The 19,984-nt window shown below is 41.1% G+C and overlaps 1 protein-coding gene across 1 annotated transcript; it reads right to left on the bottom strand.

Annotated features, from left to right (window-relative positions):
• MRPL1 (mitochondrial ribosomal protein L1) lies at positions 1 to 18,631 on the bottom strand. Its single transcript, XM_074867088.1, has 9 exons — positions 18,524 to 18,631; positions 18,182 to 18,293; positions 16,815 to 17,058; positions 15,624 to 15,707; positions 13,999 to 14,070; positions 13,681 to 13,792; positions 12,149 to 12,249; positions 2,201 to 2,282; positions 1 to 263 (listed from the first exon to the last, which is right to left on the bottom strand). Exons 1-9 carry the CDS (start codon positions 18,555 to 18,557, stop codon positions 103 to 105), a joined length of 1,002 nt encoding a protein of 333 aa, XP_074723189.1. The 5' UTR covers positions 18,558 to 18,631; the 3' UTR covers positions 1 to 102.
• Between the last annotated feature and the right edge of the window lie 1,353 nt (positions 18,632 to 19,984).

Below are 19,984 nucleotides of genomic sequence, written 5' to 3'. Positions count from 1 at the left end.
TGAAATTCACAAATTAAGATTTATTTTTTCTTTTCATGAAGCGTAATTTGAATTACACCATTTGCTTCCTGAGTTTGATCATCAGATCTACAAGGAAAGACATCAGGTACTAACAGGCTCTTGGACATGTTTTTCTTCATCATCTTCTGCATTTTTTTCTTCTTCTTCTTCTACTTTCTCCACCTGAGGTAGAAGTCCATCAAGGTTCAATAGCAAACGTTCACTGCTTGAAGATCTAATCACCAACTTCTGCACAAGAGGACCTAGAAAACAAACAAAACCACCCATTTGGTCACTACCACTTTTCACGTCTCCAGGCTGATTTATCTTAGCACTAACCCATACTGTGTCAAGCACATGACTGGAATCAGAACTAGATATGTAGACAAATCCTCTCAGTACAGAGAGTTTAACATCCACGCTGGCAGGCTGGGTTCAAAACGCAGTTCACTTTGGTGCCATCAAAGGTAATAACTTGATGGATACCTTAGTCCCTCAGTACCTCACCAGCAGTTGACATCACTGGTGCCACTGGGCCTTCGAACAAACAAGTAAAGCTTCACACACACACTCCTCCAAAAAAATGAAATACAGGTGAACTGAAGTGGTCCTGATCCACAAGACCGGGGGGAAGTTTGCTGATCACCCAAATATTCTTACATGACTAAGGGCACAAAAGAAACCATTCCTAATTCAGGATCCTACCATGAAGTGCTGAGGGAACATTTTGACAAGAAAAACTACAAAACCAGTCACACTTCTTTATGGAAGAGTCAATAGAGCTAAATTATACTCTGAAAACACTTGCCTGGTGTTTCTTTTAGCCTTGCATCAGATCAACTGACACACAGAGGAATGCCGTTTTAATGATAGCTACATAGCTCCATAAAGACATGCTATTACATATGGAAAGTCTGAAAGGAACTACAGAACAGATGTAATTAGTTGGTCTAAGTGATTGATAGTTAACAAGCATATCTAGACTCCATTGTTGTAAAGATGTGTTAATTATCAAGTTTGCTTCACATAAATGGCAAATATTTTTAATCAAGCCAGCAAGAGACCCACCACAAGAATCAAGCTTGATACCACAAAATCAGTAGAAATGCTACTAAGTCCAGAAAAGCTTACTCTTACTTAATGAGGTTGGTGTAGTTCACATATAAACTCATTAAGGACAAAAATACCACCACTTTCTGCTTCTATTTACTTCAAGTCAACCAACCCCTTATATCTTTTATTTGGGCTGAAATGCTTCTAAAAGGCATGTGTACTTGGTTTTTCATGGTCTATTCTCTGTACAGTACTTACTATTACAGCATCACTGGAAGAGATGCAAGATGATTATTTTTGCAGACATTAAGCCAATATTAATATAAAAAGTTTCTTAGCTTAAACAAGGCTATTCTTCCATAAAATTATGTTCATAAATCACCATTTCCACTCCAGCTAAGCAGATGACATTTGTTTAAAGTTTACTTCATTATGACAAAGAGCAGATAACATATTAGTTGTCCACGTTCTTTGCTCAGAAAAGTGAGCAGAACCCACAGGAACAACATGCAGAATTCACACTCTTACTCCTTTGTAACCTGATCCTTTTGCTAAAGAATTAAAAAAGAAAAAAGGTTAATAGCTTTTCCCTTGGAGCAGCATAAGTTTTAAAAGTTTCTTTGTAACAGGAAAAAAAATGGTGGTATACCTTCAAACAGGGTAGTTAACCAGACTAGATGTTAAGTGAAGCATAGGTTTTCACTAAGGCAACTGCAGGTGAATTCTGGGTTCAGATTCTTTGCGTTGAGCGACAACAGGGTCACATCAGCGGGGCAAAACCAATGCACACAGATGCTGAAGACCTCCATGTCTCATAAGGATTTCCTTGTATGGCTTTAATCTATTTAGGCATCAAGCCTGCAAACTTAGTTTTGTACAACACCTCACTCCTTTCCTCACACAGACACTTAAGTAGTGCCGCAGTGCAATTAGAGTTCACATCAGTAAGAGCAGATGTTATTCATGCTCTTACAGGCTGTCAAGTTCATAGGTCTTGATTTCCCAAGTTGCCTAACAGCTCCCTCCTCCTGTTCCAAGGCAGACAAAGCAGCAAGGTCATTTAATGACAACACGGTAAAGAACACTAATTTCATAATTTTGTTTGCTGTAACTTTAACTAGCACATTAGAAGTACACAGCTACTTACCATAAGCTGATGGCTTGAATGTGCAGATATCATGGATAACTGCTTTTAGATTGGCAACTATCTGCTCCGTAGGCATATCCAGCTGAAAAAGGATAATGCAGAGTTAACCGTGGTGATATTTAAAGACTAGATTAACAAATCTGAAAGCACTGGGTACATATTTATTCTACATTTGGATAGATTTTGTTTCTCTGCGTTGCCTGTTATGGAGTTACAAATCCCATTAACAGTGTTATCCAAACGCCTCAGAGAAGTATTTTATACACAGTTATACACTCATCATTATTCTCCATATTTCTACTCATGACATTAAATTTCCACGACTCTGTAACAACATATAGCCTTAAAGAGGTAAAAAGTCTTAAAAAACAATATCTGTACAAGTGTTTTCACAAAAATCATATTAAAATAAAGTATTTGAGGAAAGAAGCTTCAAGTAGCTGTCCAAGACTACAAAACAACTCAACTCAAAAGACACAAGCATCTAAAATTCAAGGCATTAAGAACTTTAACAGAATCAAATGAATCATTTAAAAAGTACAAAGTTTCTTCCCCTGCTCTTTCTCATTTTAACATATTACATGGAATTTCTACTTTTTACATAAAGTACATGGAAGCATTGAGCTCTGAACATATACCAGTTTTGTACCTACCCTTTTTACACATCCTGGTTCCCATCCACGGCATTTTTGACCTTCCAACAAAACCTGTGGACTGATGGCTCCTCATTCTGTCCAGCATCCTTATCTAATGGAGCACTTAAGCGCACCTCACTTCAGACTGATACATGATCCTCAAAAAATTAATACATCCATCTTCCCTCATATACCAATCAACTTAAAACCACAGATGCGGGAAAGAAGCTATTCATCTCATCTGGACTCTCCTCAAGAACGTGCAACTCATGACCAAGAGAAATGCCAACCTGAACAACCGTGGGTCAAAGTCAAGACTGACCTATCTCTCAGCTCCTGGAGAGCTTAACATGCATTTCTCAGATTCAGTGTTCAGCTGCTCTAATACCCTGCTATGCTTTATCTGGTCTCACCCATATGATCCACATATTGTTATCTGGATGAAAAATCAAGTTCATTTTCTAGAGGTTTCAGCTATGGAGTTAAGAAAAAAAATAGCATTTATTCTCACAAAATTAACTCCGTATCAGGGGAGCACACAGGCATCACTGGGGTCTCTTCTTCCTCTCCACCACTTCCCAATGTAGAATAAGCAGATTTTACTAATATCTCACTTATCTGTAAATGTATGCATTATTTCACAATAGAAATACTGTTATACTTGACTACTCTCCTTCCAGATCTGGTCATTATTCTCTCCTTACACTGTTCTGGCAGACTTACAATCCAAATGCAGTTCCTCTGTTAACACAGACCAGAACACATTTGTCTTTATCATTGTTATGCTGATTGCAATGTGCTTAATCATTTATAAATTAAAGAGATGTAAAAATCTATTTGTTAATGCTGAGCATTTCTCTTCGCTGACAGACTCACCACGCTGTACTGATTTCAAAATAAAGGAATACTCAGAATCACAGAATTGTCTAGGTTGGAAAAGACCTTGAAGATCATCCAGTTCAACCATCAACCCAACATTAACAGTTCTCAATTACACCATATCCCTCAGCGCTAATTCGACCCTACTCTTAAACACCTCCAGGGATGGGGACTCCACCACTGCCCTGGGCAGCCCATTCCAACACCTAACAACCCGTTCTGTAAAGAAATGCTTCCTAATATCTAGTCTAAACCTTCCCTGTCTCAACTTGAGGCCATTACCTCTTGTCTTATCGCTCATTACTTCGTTAAAGAGACTCATCCCCAGCTCTTTGCAACCTCCTTTCAGGTAGCTGTAGAGGGCGATGAGGTCTCCCCTCAGCCTCTTCTTCTCCAGACTAAACAACCCCAGTTCCCTCAGCCGCTCCTCGTACGACATGTGCTCCAGACCCTTCACCAGCTTCGTTGCCCTTCTCTGGACATGCTTGAGTAATTCAATGTCCTTTTTGTAGTGAGGGGCCCAAAACTGAACACACGAATCGAGGTGCAGCCTCACCAGTGCCGAGTACAGGGGTAAGATCACTTCCCTGTCCCTGCTGGCCACGCTATTTCTGATACAAGCCAGGATACCATTGGCCTTCTTGGCCACCTGGGCACACTGCTGGCTCATGTTCAGCTGGCTGTCAATCAACACCCCCAGGTCCCTCTCTGACTGGCAGCTCTCCAGCCACTCCTCCCCAAGCCTGTAGCGCTGCTGGGGGTTGTTGTGACCAAAGTGCAGCACCCAGCATTTGGCCTTATTGAAACTCCTACAGCTGGCCTTAGCCCATCGCTCCAGCCTGTCCAGGTCTCTCTGCAGAGCCTCCCTACCCTCGAGCAGATCAACACTCCCACCCAACTTGGTGTCATCTGCAAACTTACTGAGGGTGCATTCGATCCCCTCATCCAGATCATCAATAAAGATGTTAAACAGGAGAGGCCCCAAAACCAAGCCCTGGGGGACACCACTCGTGACCAGCCGCCAACTGGATTTAACTCCATTCACCACAACTCTTAGGGCCCGGCCATCCAGCCAGTTTTTTACCCAGCAAAGCGTGTGCCCATCCAAGCCACGAGCAGCCAGTTTCACCAGGAGAATGCTGTGGGAAATGGTGTCAAAGGCCTTACTAAAGTCAAGGTAGACAACATCCACAGCCTTTCCCTCATCCAATAAGCAGGTCGCCCTGTTGTAGAAGGAGATCAGGTTTGTTAAGCAGGACCTGCCTTTCATAAACCCCTGCTGACTGGGCCTGATCATCTGGTTGTCCCGCATGTGTTGTAAGATGGTACTCAGGATGAGCTGCTCCATCAGCTTCCCGGGCACCAAAGTCAAGCTGACAGGCCTGTAATTTCCCGGATCATCCTTCCGACCCTTCTTATAGATGGGCATCACATTGGCCAATTTCCAATCTGTCGGGACCTCCCCGGTCAGCCAGGACTGCTGGTAAATGATGGAGAGCGGCTTGGCGAGCACCCCAGCCAGCTCCTTCAGCACCCTCGGGTGTATCCCATCCGGTCCCATAGACTTGTGTATGTCTATGTGATGCAGTAGGTCACTGACTATCTCTCCTGGAATGCGGGGGGGTCATTCTCCCAGTCTCTATCATCTGACTGAGAAGGCTGGATTCCCTCAGTACAACTAGTCTTGCTATTAAAGACTGAGGCAAAGAAGGCATTAAGCACCTCAGCCTTTTCCTCATCACTTGTTACCATGTTTCCTCCTGTGTCTAGCAGGGGATGGAGGCTCTCCCTGGTCTTTCTTTTCCTGTTGACATACTTATAGAAACATTTCTTGTTGTCCTTGATTGTTGAAGCCAGATTAATTTCCAGCTGGGCTTTAGACCTCCTGATTTCCACCCTGCATAGCCTCACAGCCTCTTTGTAATCACTGTGAGTCGCTAGCCCCTTCTTCCAAAAGCTGTAAACTCTCCTTTTCTCCCTGAGTTGCAGCCAAAGCTCTCTGTTCAGCCAGGGTGGTCTTCTCTGTCACTGGCTTCTCTTACAGCACCTGGGGATCGCCTGCTCCTGAGCCATTAAGACTTCCTTCTTAAAGAGTCATTTAAATAAAGCAATTTATTTGTAATAACTAATTAGAAACTATACTTTAAATGAAGGTTCAAATAGTGTTTGCTTCCAAACCTTACACTAAGTTCAGGTCTTAAGTGAACCTTCAGTTGTACAATTTCAGCAAGCTACTTGGCATTCATCATCTGTAACAAAATCTAGAAGAATTCGTAAGAGACAGAATTTGCAAGTTGCTCTAAACAAGCTACAGCTTCTTATAAGGATTTAGAAGTACAACACATTATGAGACAAGACCCATCTCAAAATATGAAGACATTAGTTAATATTCTGTATTTGTTAAGACAGGAAAATAGGACAGAGTGACTTGCATTCAGTCAGACAACATGCCACATCCCAAGAGATCACACAGCATCGTTTACTTGAGACACTCACAGCTCCGTAAAAACCACAGGTAATACTCAGAGGATTCCAAATATTTTGAAATAGCTTCCACATCCAAATAAATATTCCAGCTTCCAAATAAGTATTCAACAGTAAAACTTTGTGTATACACAGTCACTGTGTATCAGCACTTAGATATTTAGTTTAATTCAAACCTTCAAACTGACAAAAGTAGTCTGAACCAGATCTTCAGGGCTGTGCAAGCTACTCCGTTCAGATCGATTGCAGAGAATGCTAAAATATCTTTTAAGTCCTGAGCCTTCCTGAAGTATAATCACACCTACAGAGGGAGCAACTATAAATCAATTTCTGGTCCACTTCGTATAAATTCAACCTAACCACAAAGTATCTTAAAAATGACAGTATATACTACAATTACAACACAAATGAATTATTACTTATCTTACTGTTTAAAGTTTAGGACACTTCTCTCTAGAGCAGCACAAGGTACTGTAAAAAGATTCAGGGAAGTTATTTGCCTTTTTTTTTTTTTTAAAGAAACATGTTATATTTGTCTTTAAAAACGGCCTCCCACTAACTCTGCTGTCCAGTGGGAAACTGCCTATTATTATTCAGCATTACACAAGTTTCACCAAAACAGATCATGTTTAAACCTTGATTCGTGAAGTCTCGATGCTTCTAATCTTCTAGGGGATCTTACAAGACTGCAGCTGAATACACCAAAGAGTCACTCAGCTATTTGCTGGATATACAGCACATACAAATGAAGAACAAAAAGATGCCCTGCTATTAAAACACTAGCTTTAACCACAGAATTGCTTTTCTAAACTGTATTTAGAGAATTGCATCAAGAGATCATCCACATCACTTAAACTGTGCTGCAGACTTAACTACCAGGCAGTTTGAATGTAACACATGTGTATGGAATAGGAGTCACGGCAGGGCAGAAACACTTGGTAGAAAATGAGAAATGATTAACACAAAATGATTAACACTCTACAAACCAAGATTATTGCCAACTATTTAACTCAATGCTTTAAGAATCAGAGGGCAGGAAAATAAAGCTAGAAACTAGTCAGTACGAAAAACCCACAAGTAGACATGGCAAAGTTGTTCGACACGGTAGAAGCAGCATGGAAAGCACACACCACATGGGGTAAAGTAGGTTCTGCAGAGAAAGGGACCCAGCATTTCAGACATCCAAGTTCAAGAGCACAAACAACTTCCCTCCAAAAAGAGTGAGGCAGCAAAGTCCTGCAGATGCAAATGTTACAGCAAATGAGGCTAACTTGTCTTCTACACCACAACAGACAAAACCTATTCCTAGGTGAAGGGGAGAGGTGTGATTTGAGACATGCATGATTACTATGTAAGATACTTAATGGTCTGAGAACCAGCAAATAAAAGATGACTTAAATAAAAGGAAGTAAAATCCAGTACATATCATTTATACATCAAAAAGGACAGACTGAGCAACAGAAAATTAATGGAATGAAAATAAAGCTAATAGAGAAAGGTTTCTTGATAGGAATTTCTATCAATTTCTTCAGTTTATAGCCTGTTTTACAATGGTTTCACTACCTAAGCTAAAAAAAACCCTAAAGCTGTCATGCATTGACTAACATACATACAAGTGTCTGCAATCTGCAACTGACTATCATACAAATCCAAGAAGTGACTCCTACTACATACTACATAAAAATCAAAAGCCATGCTAATGCAAACTAATCAAGAACAGCACTTCCATTGCTTATCGCCTTCTCTAAACACATTCATCATTTGCCAGGACTGGTCCTCCAAAAAAAAAAAAAAGAAAACCCACCCAAATCACGCAAAAAAACCCAACCCACTTTGCTGATAGCAGTCTGGATATATTACTGTTCATCTAATGAAACAGACATACCATCTTATCCAAAGTTAGACAAGTCTATCCATCCATAAAAAAAATACAACAAAGTTTCATGCAGCTACAAATTAAGTAAAACAGGAAAAGTGAAATAACCCCTCCTTTTATTAATGAATGGCACTCATCCTCTGTTCTTGCTATTCAAGGGAACTGTACTTTATCATCTCAGGTAACATTTTAGTGTCTAATATTTTAAAGCTATTTAATCAAATAAAAGTAGTATGAAATAAATATTTAAAGATAAATGAAACTATTTTTAACAGTTATGGTACCCCTATGTCAACAGGAAAACTCCACAGCAGATAGAAGTATATGACTCCAACTGCATTTCGCATAAACATGGTTTGCATAGAAGAAATATGAAATACCGATTAAATTCCAAGTAAGTCACTCCAACTTCCCTATTCCTGTGTCCACCGAGAATCCTGTAATACTCACCTGCACGACCATGTTGTTTTAATCTATCCATTTCTGCCTGGAGGAGGGCAAAGACAGCCTTTTTTGGGGTTTTTGCCTGCACATCTAACAAAATAGGCACTTTCAATTCAGACAACAGCTCCCATTCAAGAGATTTAGAAGAAGTGTAAAGCTTGAGCCTCCATCTCACTCACATGATCTGTTCTTCCAGCAAGCAGTAATAAGAATATATGCTACATACTCCTAAAATAATGTCTAGTATAGCAAGGCAGATCAATCCATGCTCTATTCCCTGAACCAGTTTTCTACTCTTCCCTCCTGCCCCTTTTTGAAGTTCCCAGAACAAATACACATTAGCACTGATCCACCCATGTTTCTTCCAGCCTTTTCTTCAACTGAGAGCTTCCCACCTGAAATCATGAGGACTTAAAACTCCATAATAAAGGCTGCAATAATCAGGAAATTAAGGAGTTCTAGCATCTTCACTTAGAGCTCTGGTATCAGCTTTTCTAAAGAGCTATAGGACAAGCCAGTCATTAAAAACTATCCACTCCAAAAATGGAACTGGAATTTTTATGGCTTTATCTCATGGTATTTAATAGACCTGGACTGACTGGTGACCATTCAACCAGAAAGCTAAATCAGTTCTCAGAACACCTTAATTGATCTTACAGTTGTGCTAGTGGGGTGGGCAGGGAGAAATCTACTCCAAGTTCCCTACTACAGCTGTTGAAAGATAAACTAAGAAGAATAGAAAACCCACAGAGACCCAGAATTTCAGGTTTGGCTCCCTCAACAGCGAGATCTAGAATTCCAACTGTCTACAAAAAAAAATATGTATTTCAGTCAAATGCAAAACAATAATTGAAATAATGAAAATAGACATGAGTTCATAGCTCTGTTTTCCAAGCAGCTATCTTTTGTCTCCTCGTGCTGCCTATTAAGAGATTTACCTTTTTCACTTATTTTACCTTTTCACCATGGTGAGACATTTCTGGAACACAATAAACTGCCAAGCAATTACCAACAGTAATTTGACCAGCATCCCCTAACAACATGCAACCTCTGCATCATTACAATATAACCAGACTTTCTTGTAATTTCAACACAAAACACTTGACTCTACTGAACTCCAAGAACTTGTATTCAAATGCTTCTACACAAAACGCTAACTACACCCATTTTAAAAGTCGGGTTTAGAGCTAGAAGATACACTCAAAACTCCTTCCTAGTGTCACACTGGGACTCTGATTTTCTTAAAGACAATGCCAACTTGGGAAAAAGGAAATTTTGTAGTGACTGACAGCATCCTGACTGGACTCAAGACTTATGTCAAAACCCTCAAAAAAATTACTTTCAGCTGCCCTCTGCAGATAGCTTGATTCTGAAGGAAATATCCCGAGTGTCCTCACTTGCCTCCCTTCTGCTTTAAACTCCATGCCTTAAAAGAACGTTTTACATTCTCATTTTCACAACTTCACATCTACTAATTAAACTTACCTACTGCTAACTTCTGGGTTTTTCAAAGACATCTCAATTACAACTAAGAAAACACCACTGAGGCTGCTGACTTATGTGGGACAGCAGCATTACATCAAGCCCCTGGCCATAATTGAACTTACAGGCAACATGAGACAGCAGCACTAAAGGGAAAACATCTCTTTGAGAAACGCCAGCTTGGCAGACTCCCAGAAACATCTACGCTACTGTTTGGAATACAGCAATAGATCTTCATGCTTCTGTGTAATTCATAAATTATTATTTTCTCACTGACAAGATTTAAATTTAAAAAGCTCTTGATTTAGTGGTGAGGAGATATGCATAACCACTCAAGGCGCTCTCAGCCTCCCAGAGCCTTGCCTGCACTCGATTTCCTTCCAGTGTTGCTGTGCACAGTAGGAGAACTAGGTCAGGTAAAGGATGGTAGCTAGGGAGGGTGGAGACATTTTACACGAGCCATAACCACTGAGTCATCCCTCTGCACGCAACTCAATAAACAACAGTGTGACAGAGCACGTCGCACTGTGTGCGCAGTGTTAGTCACCTCTGCTGTGCAGCTGACATTAACTTAGCACGTACAAACTCTGTCTGCAAGTAAACTCTCAGACTGTTTCTGATCCAGGATTAAGAGTTCATTCACAAGAACCTATTGTTTATTTGTACAGAATGACATCTCAGGCTGCACCCAATCTTCTCAAGTGCCATGAAACTGCCAGCCTGAGCTGCCTAGACACAGAACCTAAAGGTAATCTCTAAAACCAACATCTTGCATCAGTAATAGGACATGGTTTTAGCTTCAGAAATTCTAGCTACAGCTGCAGGACACTACACTAGGCAGAACCAACTGCAATTGCACTGAATACTGTCAAGACAGAGTCCTTCCATTTACCTCTATTAAGGTGAATAATTCACCTGATTTTTCTTCTTTACTATACCAGAAGAAACTTTACAGTAAGTTTAATGTCCAGGTATTTTTTTAGGCTGATCTACAGTATAAAATGATGAAGGCTTAAGCAGCCCAAAGCAAAAATTAAGGAATACAGTCACAATACTCTAAACCAGGACTGATCTATGGATTCGAGGCATTTCACATGGTCCATTACTTACAAACAGCTAAAGATACTTTTTGCCTGTATCAAAGTGCAAAATATAACACACTTCAGTAGAATAGTCCCAAGAACCTCAGTTTTGAGTATCATATAGATGAGCAAGCCCTTGAAATTCACATGCACAACTCAGAGCAGCTAGCCAGAATTAATAAATTTGCTTATCTCTAACACCACCAGACAAAGCTTCAGGGGTTAGATATCTTGTTCATTTCCTTTCTATACCAGTATCAATTAAAGAAAAACTAAACATCAGGCAGGATGACAAATAGACAAAACAGAATGGAAACAAAACACAGTTTGGAGCAGAGAAAGTAAAAAAACAGATTAAAGAAAACATATTAAGGGTCTAAAAAAAGAAAGGATACTCTTACATACACCAATTTCTTACATGACAGCAAAGCACAGATTACTTTTATATTTCACGTGTCATTCAAACAGTTCTTGCTTTTGGCTTCAGAACTGAAGTTATCAAAATTAAATGAGTCTTTAATTATTAGGTTAAAGCAAACACTTTTTGACCCACCTGTGGACACTGACCATGGACTTACAACCCATAGTTTATTTTTTTTTGAAAAAATATCAAATAAGCTTTATTTTACTCACAGAAGAGTGCTGGGGAAGGCAGGAGAAAAGGGAAGCCTTTCCTCTTTAAGATGTCAATTCACAAGGAGATAACTAGGAATAGTACCTTCTTCATCCTATTTTGTTTATTTTATTACAATTCCTTGCCAATATAGTGGCAAATACAGATCCCATTCTTGGCATTCTTAACTTCTTAGCATCAGGTATGCCTCGCTCTCAGTTTTAGCAGAGCCATCTTCTATAACTACACATTAACAACATACAGTGCTCACTCACATCAGGTGAAGATGTCACACAACAGAGTAAGAGTTCCATTTACTTCACAGGTCAGTTAAAGAACATGGTTAAAAATCTTGTGAACACACAGATTAAACACATGTTTTTCCCCCCTCTTTCAATACTAACTGCAGTACTGCTCAGTAGAGAAAACTTAAGAACTCTATATACAACTTACTCTTGCTATTCTTGTCTTGATTACACGCTCGTCTTCTACTGTGTACTCAAGACCTTCTCTGAAGAGTTGCAGCATTTTGGGAATATCATGGCCCAGAGAATCTATTTAAAAAAAAAAAAAGGCAAAAAAGATAACAGAGTAATGCTTATTAGCGTGCTTATTGCATGTGATATTAGTAAACAGAGAATTTAATCTTTCAATTTAGGTAGTTAAAACTGCAATCAAAAACGCAGTTTCATGGACAAGACAATGGCATCCTCATACATACAATCATTTCTATCTTCCCTCCTTCCTCATTAATCAGCTAACTTGAATAACAAATCAGTAGGAAAGGTAACAAAGATTTCCCTTCAAATTAAGAACCTGTTTATGTATACATGAAACAAAGCTTTATTACCTAATGCAGTTAAAGCAGCTTGACAGACCAAATCCTACTGAGTTAGGTTTAGAACAATTCCGCAGTCTTCCTTGAGGACAAAGTCTACAACTATGTAATAGCAAGGTTACACACTACCTGAAACACACTGGCCCAATCCAGCCATTCCTACAAGTCAAGACAGCTGTTTATCTCAGCTGCAGGGGCTCATTTGACAGATTTACACCATCACTCAATTGCTTCAAATACAAGCATTACTTCTCCTACACATCTTTCAATGGCTCCAAGAGAAATCAGCTCTGGATAAGTCACAAACCAAGTAAGTTCATAACAGCATACTATAGCTTTCATTTGGTCAAAAAAGTATCTGGAGTATTCTCTGTTGCAATGTTTTGCACAGGTTAATAGGTTTGTCTCAAAATGTTTAGGAGTCTAAAAACACTGCCTGCAGCTTTTAAAACAGTAAGAGAGCTGGGGCAGGGAAGTAAAGAGACATGGTTCAAGACTCAGTGCTTTGCAGAGTTGGTACAGGCTCTATGTTTGAAAAACAGCCTTTTTTTTTTTTTCATATTTGAAACAGACCCAAGACATAGCTAAAATAAAAGTAAGTCAGCAAGGGAGGACAGAATTATTGAGTGACTGATGTCTGTTGCTGTGAAAACCTGACCTGAAGAGAAAATCTCTTGAGCATTATGAAAAAGGAGAAACCACACAGATAAGGGAGCAGGCTGTACTAAGGAAAAGCATAACTAACTCCAGTGTTGAGTTGTAATGAACAGGCAGAAGCAGTAGTAGCAGTCATGAAGCTGGGATCCAAACAATTGCACAACAGTTTGACAATGCAACTAACTCAGTAAACGTCTTCGTCAAGTTGTTTCTGTTTTCCTGGGTAACTTCATAATACTATTATGGTTCATCAGGACTAACAAGCATAGGGGCAACTAGTAGGCAAACTTACCTTGATTCTAATCCCCCATTTGCCTCTTGTAGGAGAAAAGCAGTTCTAGATTCCTAAAACTACTCTTAGATAAGACAAAACAAGTGGTTCAGTCACATACAGTCTAATACTCAACGTAATTATACATCCTCATCAAAAATGTTTCAGAGTTCAACCTTGTTCAGTACTTGAGATTTATAAGAAAGAATTGCTTCTTACTTCTTCTTGTGCTTGGGTACTTTTGTCTCAGTTTGTTCCTTAATGGTATTAGCTTAGGGATTATTGCAGGAACAGCTACATAGAAGTCTACTTGGATTTCATCTTCCAAAATCTGCAATAAAAAAATTAAATATATTTAGGAATACAGTAAGTGACGTACACAAGTTGACCTACAAGCATGTCTGAACACCCATCTCTCGTATTCATCTTGGCTGTTAACTTCAAGCTAGAGTTTACTGGACGTGAGGTTTCTTTCTCTCCTGCCCCCCAGTCACTGTTTAAGTTAGGATATTTATATAATTTAAAAAAAAAAAATACCCATTTGATTAATTCAACTCCTCCCACAACAGCAGCTCCATTCTCTCGAGCTATTTCAGCTTCTTGTTCATTCTGTGGAGAGAAAAAAATAAATTTAGTAATATCTGTACTACCAATTAGTCTGTAATCAACAGCACTGCATAGTTGATGTATCTTGGACAATGAGGTATAAGAACAGGTTATTTTCAGGTTAAGAAGAAAAGAAAGGTTTAAGGCAATCCAAGACCAAAAATATCTTATGCCAGTGATTTAATATAGGAGCAGTAACTCCACTTCACTCCAGATCCCAATAAGAAGCGACAGTCAAGTCTTTACTCAAGTTCTAGTGGAGAAGGAGAAAAGCCATTTGCTGAGGAGCTCTGCCAAAACCCTTGCTCTCCTACCTCCATTCCCTGGAAACTACAACGAACCATCCACTGGATGGAGCCAACATCCTACTCTTAAGCTTAAAGAAAAGCACAGAACATGCTACTGAACACCACTGTAAAATAAGGCTATTCAACTTCTGAAAGTCCTGTTAAACTTGGGCTTCAAAGAGTGTTTAGAAATTAACATCATCCGTCTTCTGCAAGGTTTCACTTTTAACAGTCTGAAATATGGAAAGGTAAAAGGCATCAGTTTTATAAAAACTTTGGCACAAGCTTTTGATACAAGCAGATATTCATGACTCAAAGTCAGAATCAACTTTTCTTCACAAGAATAAGCTGAACAGCTCCACACTTCCATCCAAAAGCACTAGCAAGTGTTTCAGTAGCTCAACCTTTTTCCGCATACACACCTTCACAAGGCATGGGATCTCTTATCCCACAGGAATTTGAGTGAAGAGAGAAGGTTGTGAAATACAGCACACTTGAGTCTTCTGTCAGCCATCCATTCTGTGGAAGGATTTTCACCTCGTAGCTCAGGTAGAGAATTTCATAAAAATTAAGCCCAAAGGGTAGTCAGCTAGATCTCTGACAGTTCTCTAGGAGAATCTCAAACAGATATATGTAGATCTATTCTGTTAGAATAATTAACTGGCAAAGAACAGCAGCAGAGGCTGAAACTGATCTCATACAGATGCTGTAACTGCTCTACACACCATTTCACATTAATGAACTCCTAGGAGAGCAAAGTGTTTGGGTCAGAAGGCTGTTAAGTTGTTTAGGGTTTCTGAGGGGAAGTTACTTTCCCCTCCTCCCCCAAAGGTATCCTGTTACAGCAGAAATTACTGAATAACACTCGCATCTAACCTGCACTGCCTACTGAGGCTTTAGACAGCAGGGTTGAATACAGCTGCTACACTAAACCACCTGCCTGCATTACAAAAAGGTGGCAAGGGTTTTACGCTATAAATGATCTTTAATCACCTCTTCCTTAGTCACATCTATGCAGATGTTTACTCCCTAAGTGCACTGCTATAATAATCTACATATATGTAAACCTCTCAAGGTGGATGGAAATCCTATAAGATGCTTGTTATTACACTAAGACGCTGCCCAAGACGAATCCCAGACAGACTTAAGATTTCTGTAAAGCATTCGCAGAGTCTTCTCAATGGAAGGAATAGTACTTGCATGGGAACTGGTTGTATTGCAAGAGCATGCTAGATACGTAGAATGTAGAATTAATTCAGGCTTACCCACCTCTGTGAAAACCAAGACCTTGTTTGTTTCATCTGTAAAGCGATATGGAAGAAGAACAATGCTTCCAAATGGATCCACTTTTTTCTAATAAGTAAAGAAAGAAAAATATTAAAGAAAAAACAAAAGAAAAAACAAAAGAAATCATGACATAAGGGCAAGTTACACAATCACGTGGAGATGGTCCCCTAAATAGCAATCTTACCCACAACTTCCTTGCACAGAGATCATAACAAACAAGCACTATGCATAAGTTTTGACTGCTTTTTTATGTCCAGTATACATTCAAATCTAAATTTAAGAGACATGAATTAATTATGCTGCAGTTTGCCCAAGAGAAATGGGCTGGGATCAGCAACTCCAGTGTAGGATTGCTACCAGGCTCGGGTTAAGTCAAAAACAAACACTGAGGTGCTGTAGTTGCAGCTTATCTAAATGATGTTTCTGATGCAATGGCCAAGGTAAACAACCAGCAAAGAATATGCCTCTCCCCAAGCATTAAGAATACCACATAGCCTCCAAAAGCATGAGCAAGAGCTCTGCATTTCTTTAAGCATGAACTTATTTTCTAGATCTAAGGGCCTCCTGGTATACCAAAGGGATAGTTAGTTACACATGCGACGAAACCAACTCTAAAGTGTCCTAACTGTTCTCTACTTATGGTGGAAGCAGAAGGAGTTTTAGGAAAAATCTAAGCTGGGCTAAACACCTTTAAATCAAACATGTCGTAGGCAAACAAGCAGCAGCATACTTTCAAGGAACATTATCCAAAAATCAAAACAAGGTGAAGGACAGAGGCAGGAAGAAGCTTGTCTTTACACTTCTCCCTGTAACAATCATTTCAGAACAAAACACACACATGATTTTTGTAGCACATTTTTAACTGGGAAGCCCAAACAGATGTAAAGTTTAGTTTGACCAGTCCTGTCCAGACATGAATTTTAGTCATGTGATAGCCTGTTTTCAAAATCCTCGATGGCACTATCTTCATCTCAGGAGTATGAGAGATGTTTAATAATTATACATGTATAAAGGCACAAAGCCACCTGCAAAAGCACACATTATTCTGACAATCAGAGAAGCTGCCAGAGGCAGCTGAGAAGGCCAACAGCAGCATCTGCTCTACACTGAAAACACAGCCTTCCCATGTTAAAAAGAAAAAAGTATCAAAATTTATAAACACTTCCAACCTACCTTCTTCTGTAGTGCCATATCTAGGAATACATTAATGTAGACATACTGTTTGGGGTTAGTGAAATCCAGTTCCTGAAATTTCTTTAGCATACCCACAGCTACTTCCACATCATAGGATGGCCGCTCATAATACCATGTCAAGTATACATCATCCACAGGCTTGCTCATCAGCGGTCGCCTCTTGGTTACTGGTTTCTTTTTTGTTTCTTCCTGCTTGGTCTTTTGTGAACCTCTTTTTGTAGTTCTAAGACAAACAAAAAAATATTGTTAGATCATCAGCTGTAAAGTCTGGGCCATGTTCCAAGAGAAAAAAGTAGATTCTGTCATGTGTCACTAAGTAACAATTAGTTGACAAGGAAGGTTCTACACAAAGATGAACAGCATCCCTAAATTCATCCCAGCTACTTGTCTCAAATGGCCAAGACAGAAATCAAACATTCAGAAATCAAAACCTCTGAAGGCAGTTAAGCTCCTCAAACAACACAGCCACATTTGTGCAGCATGGAACCAAGTCAATGACCTCCTACTGTATCAAAGCAAAAACAGTTCAACACACCAACTTTTACAGGTCTTGCCTTCACATGGGCTGGTAGCAGGCATTGTGCCTGAGCTGCTTCTCAACCAAGCAAATCCCACACACTTTCCTGGTAATCAGAAGGAGCCACATCTGCAGGGTTTTTCTTCTTCTTCTAGTGGATTATGGCAGTCCCACCTTTCAAACATTTCTTCACCCTTTCCTGTATCATTTTGTATGCAGTTAACAAACACCAGTCCCAATCCTTACTCTACCTATTTTCAAAGGCTCTCAAATCAAGGAAAAAAAGATTAAAGTAATAGCTAGATACTCCATTCCTCTATTAACTATGGTGAAAGAGTCTGCAACACTTCAGAACACTTGCTGTACAGGACACTTCACTGTTTTGTACACACAGATCATTTTTACTTCTCCCACTTATGCCATAATATTAAAGAGACAACAAATTAAACAATAAAAAGCAACCTAAAGCAAGAAAAGGAACTGTTTGAAACCAATTCCATAAGCTCACCAGCCTTCATGCTAACAGTACTCCTGAAGCTGTAATCTAGCCATACCCTCCAAAGCCACACATCAAAAATACCAAGTTATTCATTCCTTGTAAGTGTTACATTCGTTATTAGAAGAGTAACACAAAACAATCCCTGCAAACCCAGCTTAGATCTTCCCCCTCCAGGCTGTTTCTCTAGGAGCTAGCAGCTTACAGGATGCCACCAAGGCCAGCTCGGCCGTTAAGAGCAATACTGCACACCGCACGCTCCCCCCACTATCACCACCAGGACACCCGACAGCCAAGAGAACTGCTTCGGGTGGAAGGAGGACACGCACTCACTTCGCTGCCGCAGCGTAGAGCCGGGCGGGCGGCGCGGCGCTCACCACGTCAGGGGCGGCGGCGAGGCGCTGGTCGAGCCCGGGGAGAACCCACCCGCGACGCGGGGCCAGTACTGCGAGGGAAAAGCAAACATCGCTTCAGACAGGCGCCCCGGTCTCCCTCACCTCCCCGGGGGCCACCCGCCAGACGACCCGCCACCCCCGCCCGGACAGGCCCCACCGCCCTTCAGGGTCGCCCCCTGCCCTGCCACCAAGGGGAAAGCCGCCGGATGAAGATAGAGAAGAACCGGTAGCCAACGCCCGCGCTTTCCCGGCGGCGAGAGAGACAGCGAAGCCCCTTCACCTCTCCACAGGCAGCGGCCAGCGGGCGCCGCCATCTTGCAGAGCCGCCGCGGTGCAGCGCGGAAAGTCTTTCCCCTGGGCGGCGAAGAAACGTTCCGGCGGTGGCCGGAAGCGCCGCGCGGCGTCCCCCGGCCGCCGTCCCCCCACTCGCCGCCACCGGGGCCCGCTGGTCCCCCTTCGCGGCTTGTGTCCGGTTAGGGGCGCATTGCCGCGGCCTGATTAAAAGCCTCCAGCTCGGTTCTTAACCGGCCTGAAAGGCGGCCTCGGTACAAACCCGCGGTTGTCCCCGCAGTCCTGCGAACAAAACTGATCCCCCCTCCGGCGGCGAGCAGGGCCTACGGGAGAGACACCCAACATGGCGGCGTCTCCTGCGTGCAGCCAGAGCTGCTTCCCTCAGAAACCGGCATGCTTCCCCCTGAAACAAACATCTGCGTGTGTTAACGTTGGCCGTTTCACTCTTAACGTTTGTTTGCTGAGTCCCAAGTAATTAAAAAAAGAGATTTTTCTGGCTGCCATCACTCTTGTTCCCTTGTAAATGGGTTGGGAAAAGATCTGCCTGGTCTACAAACCTACTCGTGGAGCAGCATCCACCTATAAAGGACTGTGTTTGACTGGGTCCTGAGATGTTCAGATACATGCCATAAACTATAATCCTGTCTCTTGCTATATGCATGTCTGTTGGAGGGGGTCTGTTTATTCCTCATTGACACGCTTTTGACTAGAAACATCCTGATTCCTGCAGTTTCATTCCCCCTCCCTGATACATCAGTGTCTAAGAATATTCTCTAAATTCAATCAAGTCTTTCCTGCTCAAAACTCTTGAGTTCGGGCTCATCTGTGTTGGTTTGTTTGGAAATATTTGTAAAATCCCCGACTAGCTGTTTTCTTGTGATGTAAGACGATTCAAACTTTCCGCAGAAACGGCATAATTTGTCTCCACAGGGACCACGGGCACTGTGAAGGCCCAGCAAGCTGTTGGATGTTTACACCTCACCTGGCATTCCCCTGATATGGCAGGGAGCCTCTTTAACTAGAATTGTTATTTTAAAATCAGAGGTACGTGCATATGTAAAATGAGTTGTACCAAAAGCGATACCTGTTTGTCCAGTGTAACTATATGTTCAGTATCCCAGGAAAGGATCGAGACAGGGAGGTGTGAGAATGACAGGGGGAAAAAACCCAAACCTCCTTGGTGGTGCTTGGAGTGAAAAAGTGTGAATTTAAAACACAGCGGCAGAGCGGGTATGGGGGAAGGGGTTCTTTTCAGATGGGCATTAGGCATGTATGTCACCTAAGTGGTAGCAGATGTAATACAAGACTCACCACATGACTGTGATCAGGTAGCGACCTGCATCCTTTATGGTCTTCCTCCAGGACTCCTCAATCCCCTTGTGAGTGTCCCACTTGCTACACACCGCATTGCTGCTGTGGATCATGGATTTTGGCCCTGGGAAGGAAATAT

Source organism: Strix uralensis, chromosome 4 (assembly GCF_047716275.1).
Source record: "Strix uralensis isolate ZFMK-TIS-50842 chromosome 4, bStrUra1, whole genome shotgun sequence".
NCBI lineage: Eukaryota > Metazoa > Chordata > Aves > Strigiformes > Strigidae > Strix > Strix uralensis.
Note: the sequence above shows the minus strand (reverse complement) of the source record. Positions and strands in the feature narration are given on the sequence as shown.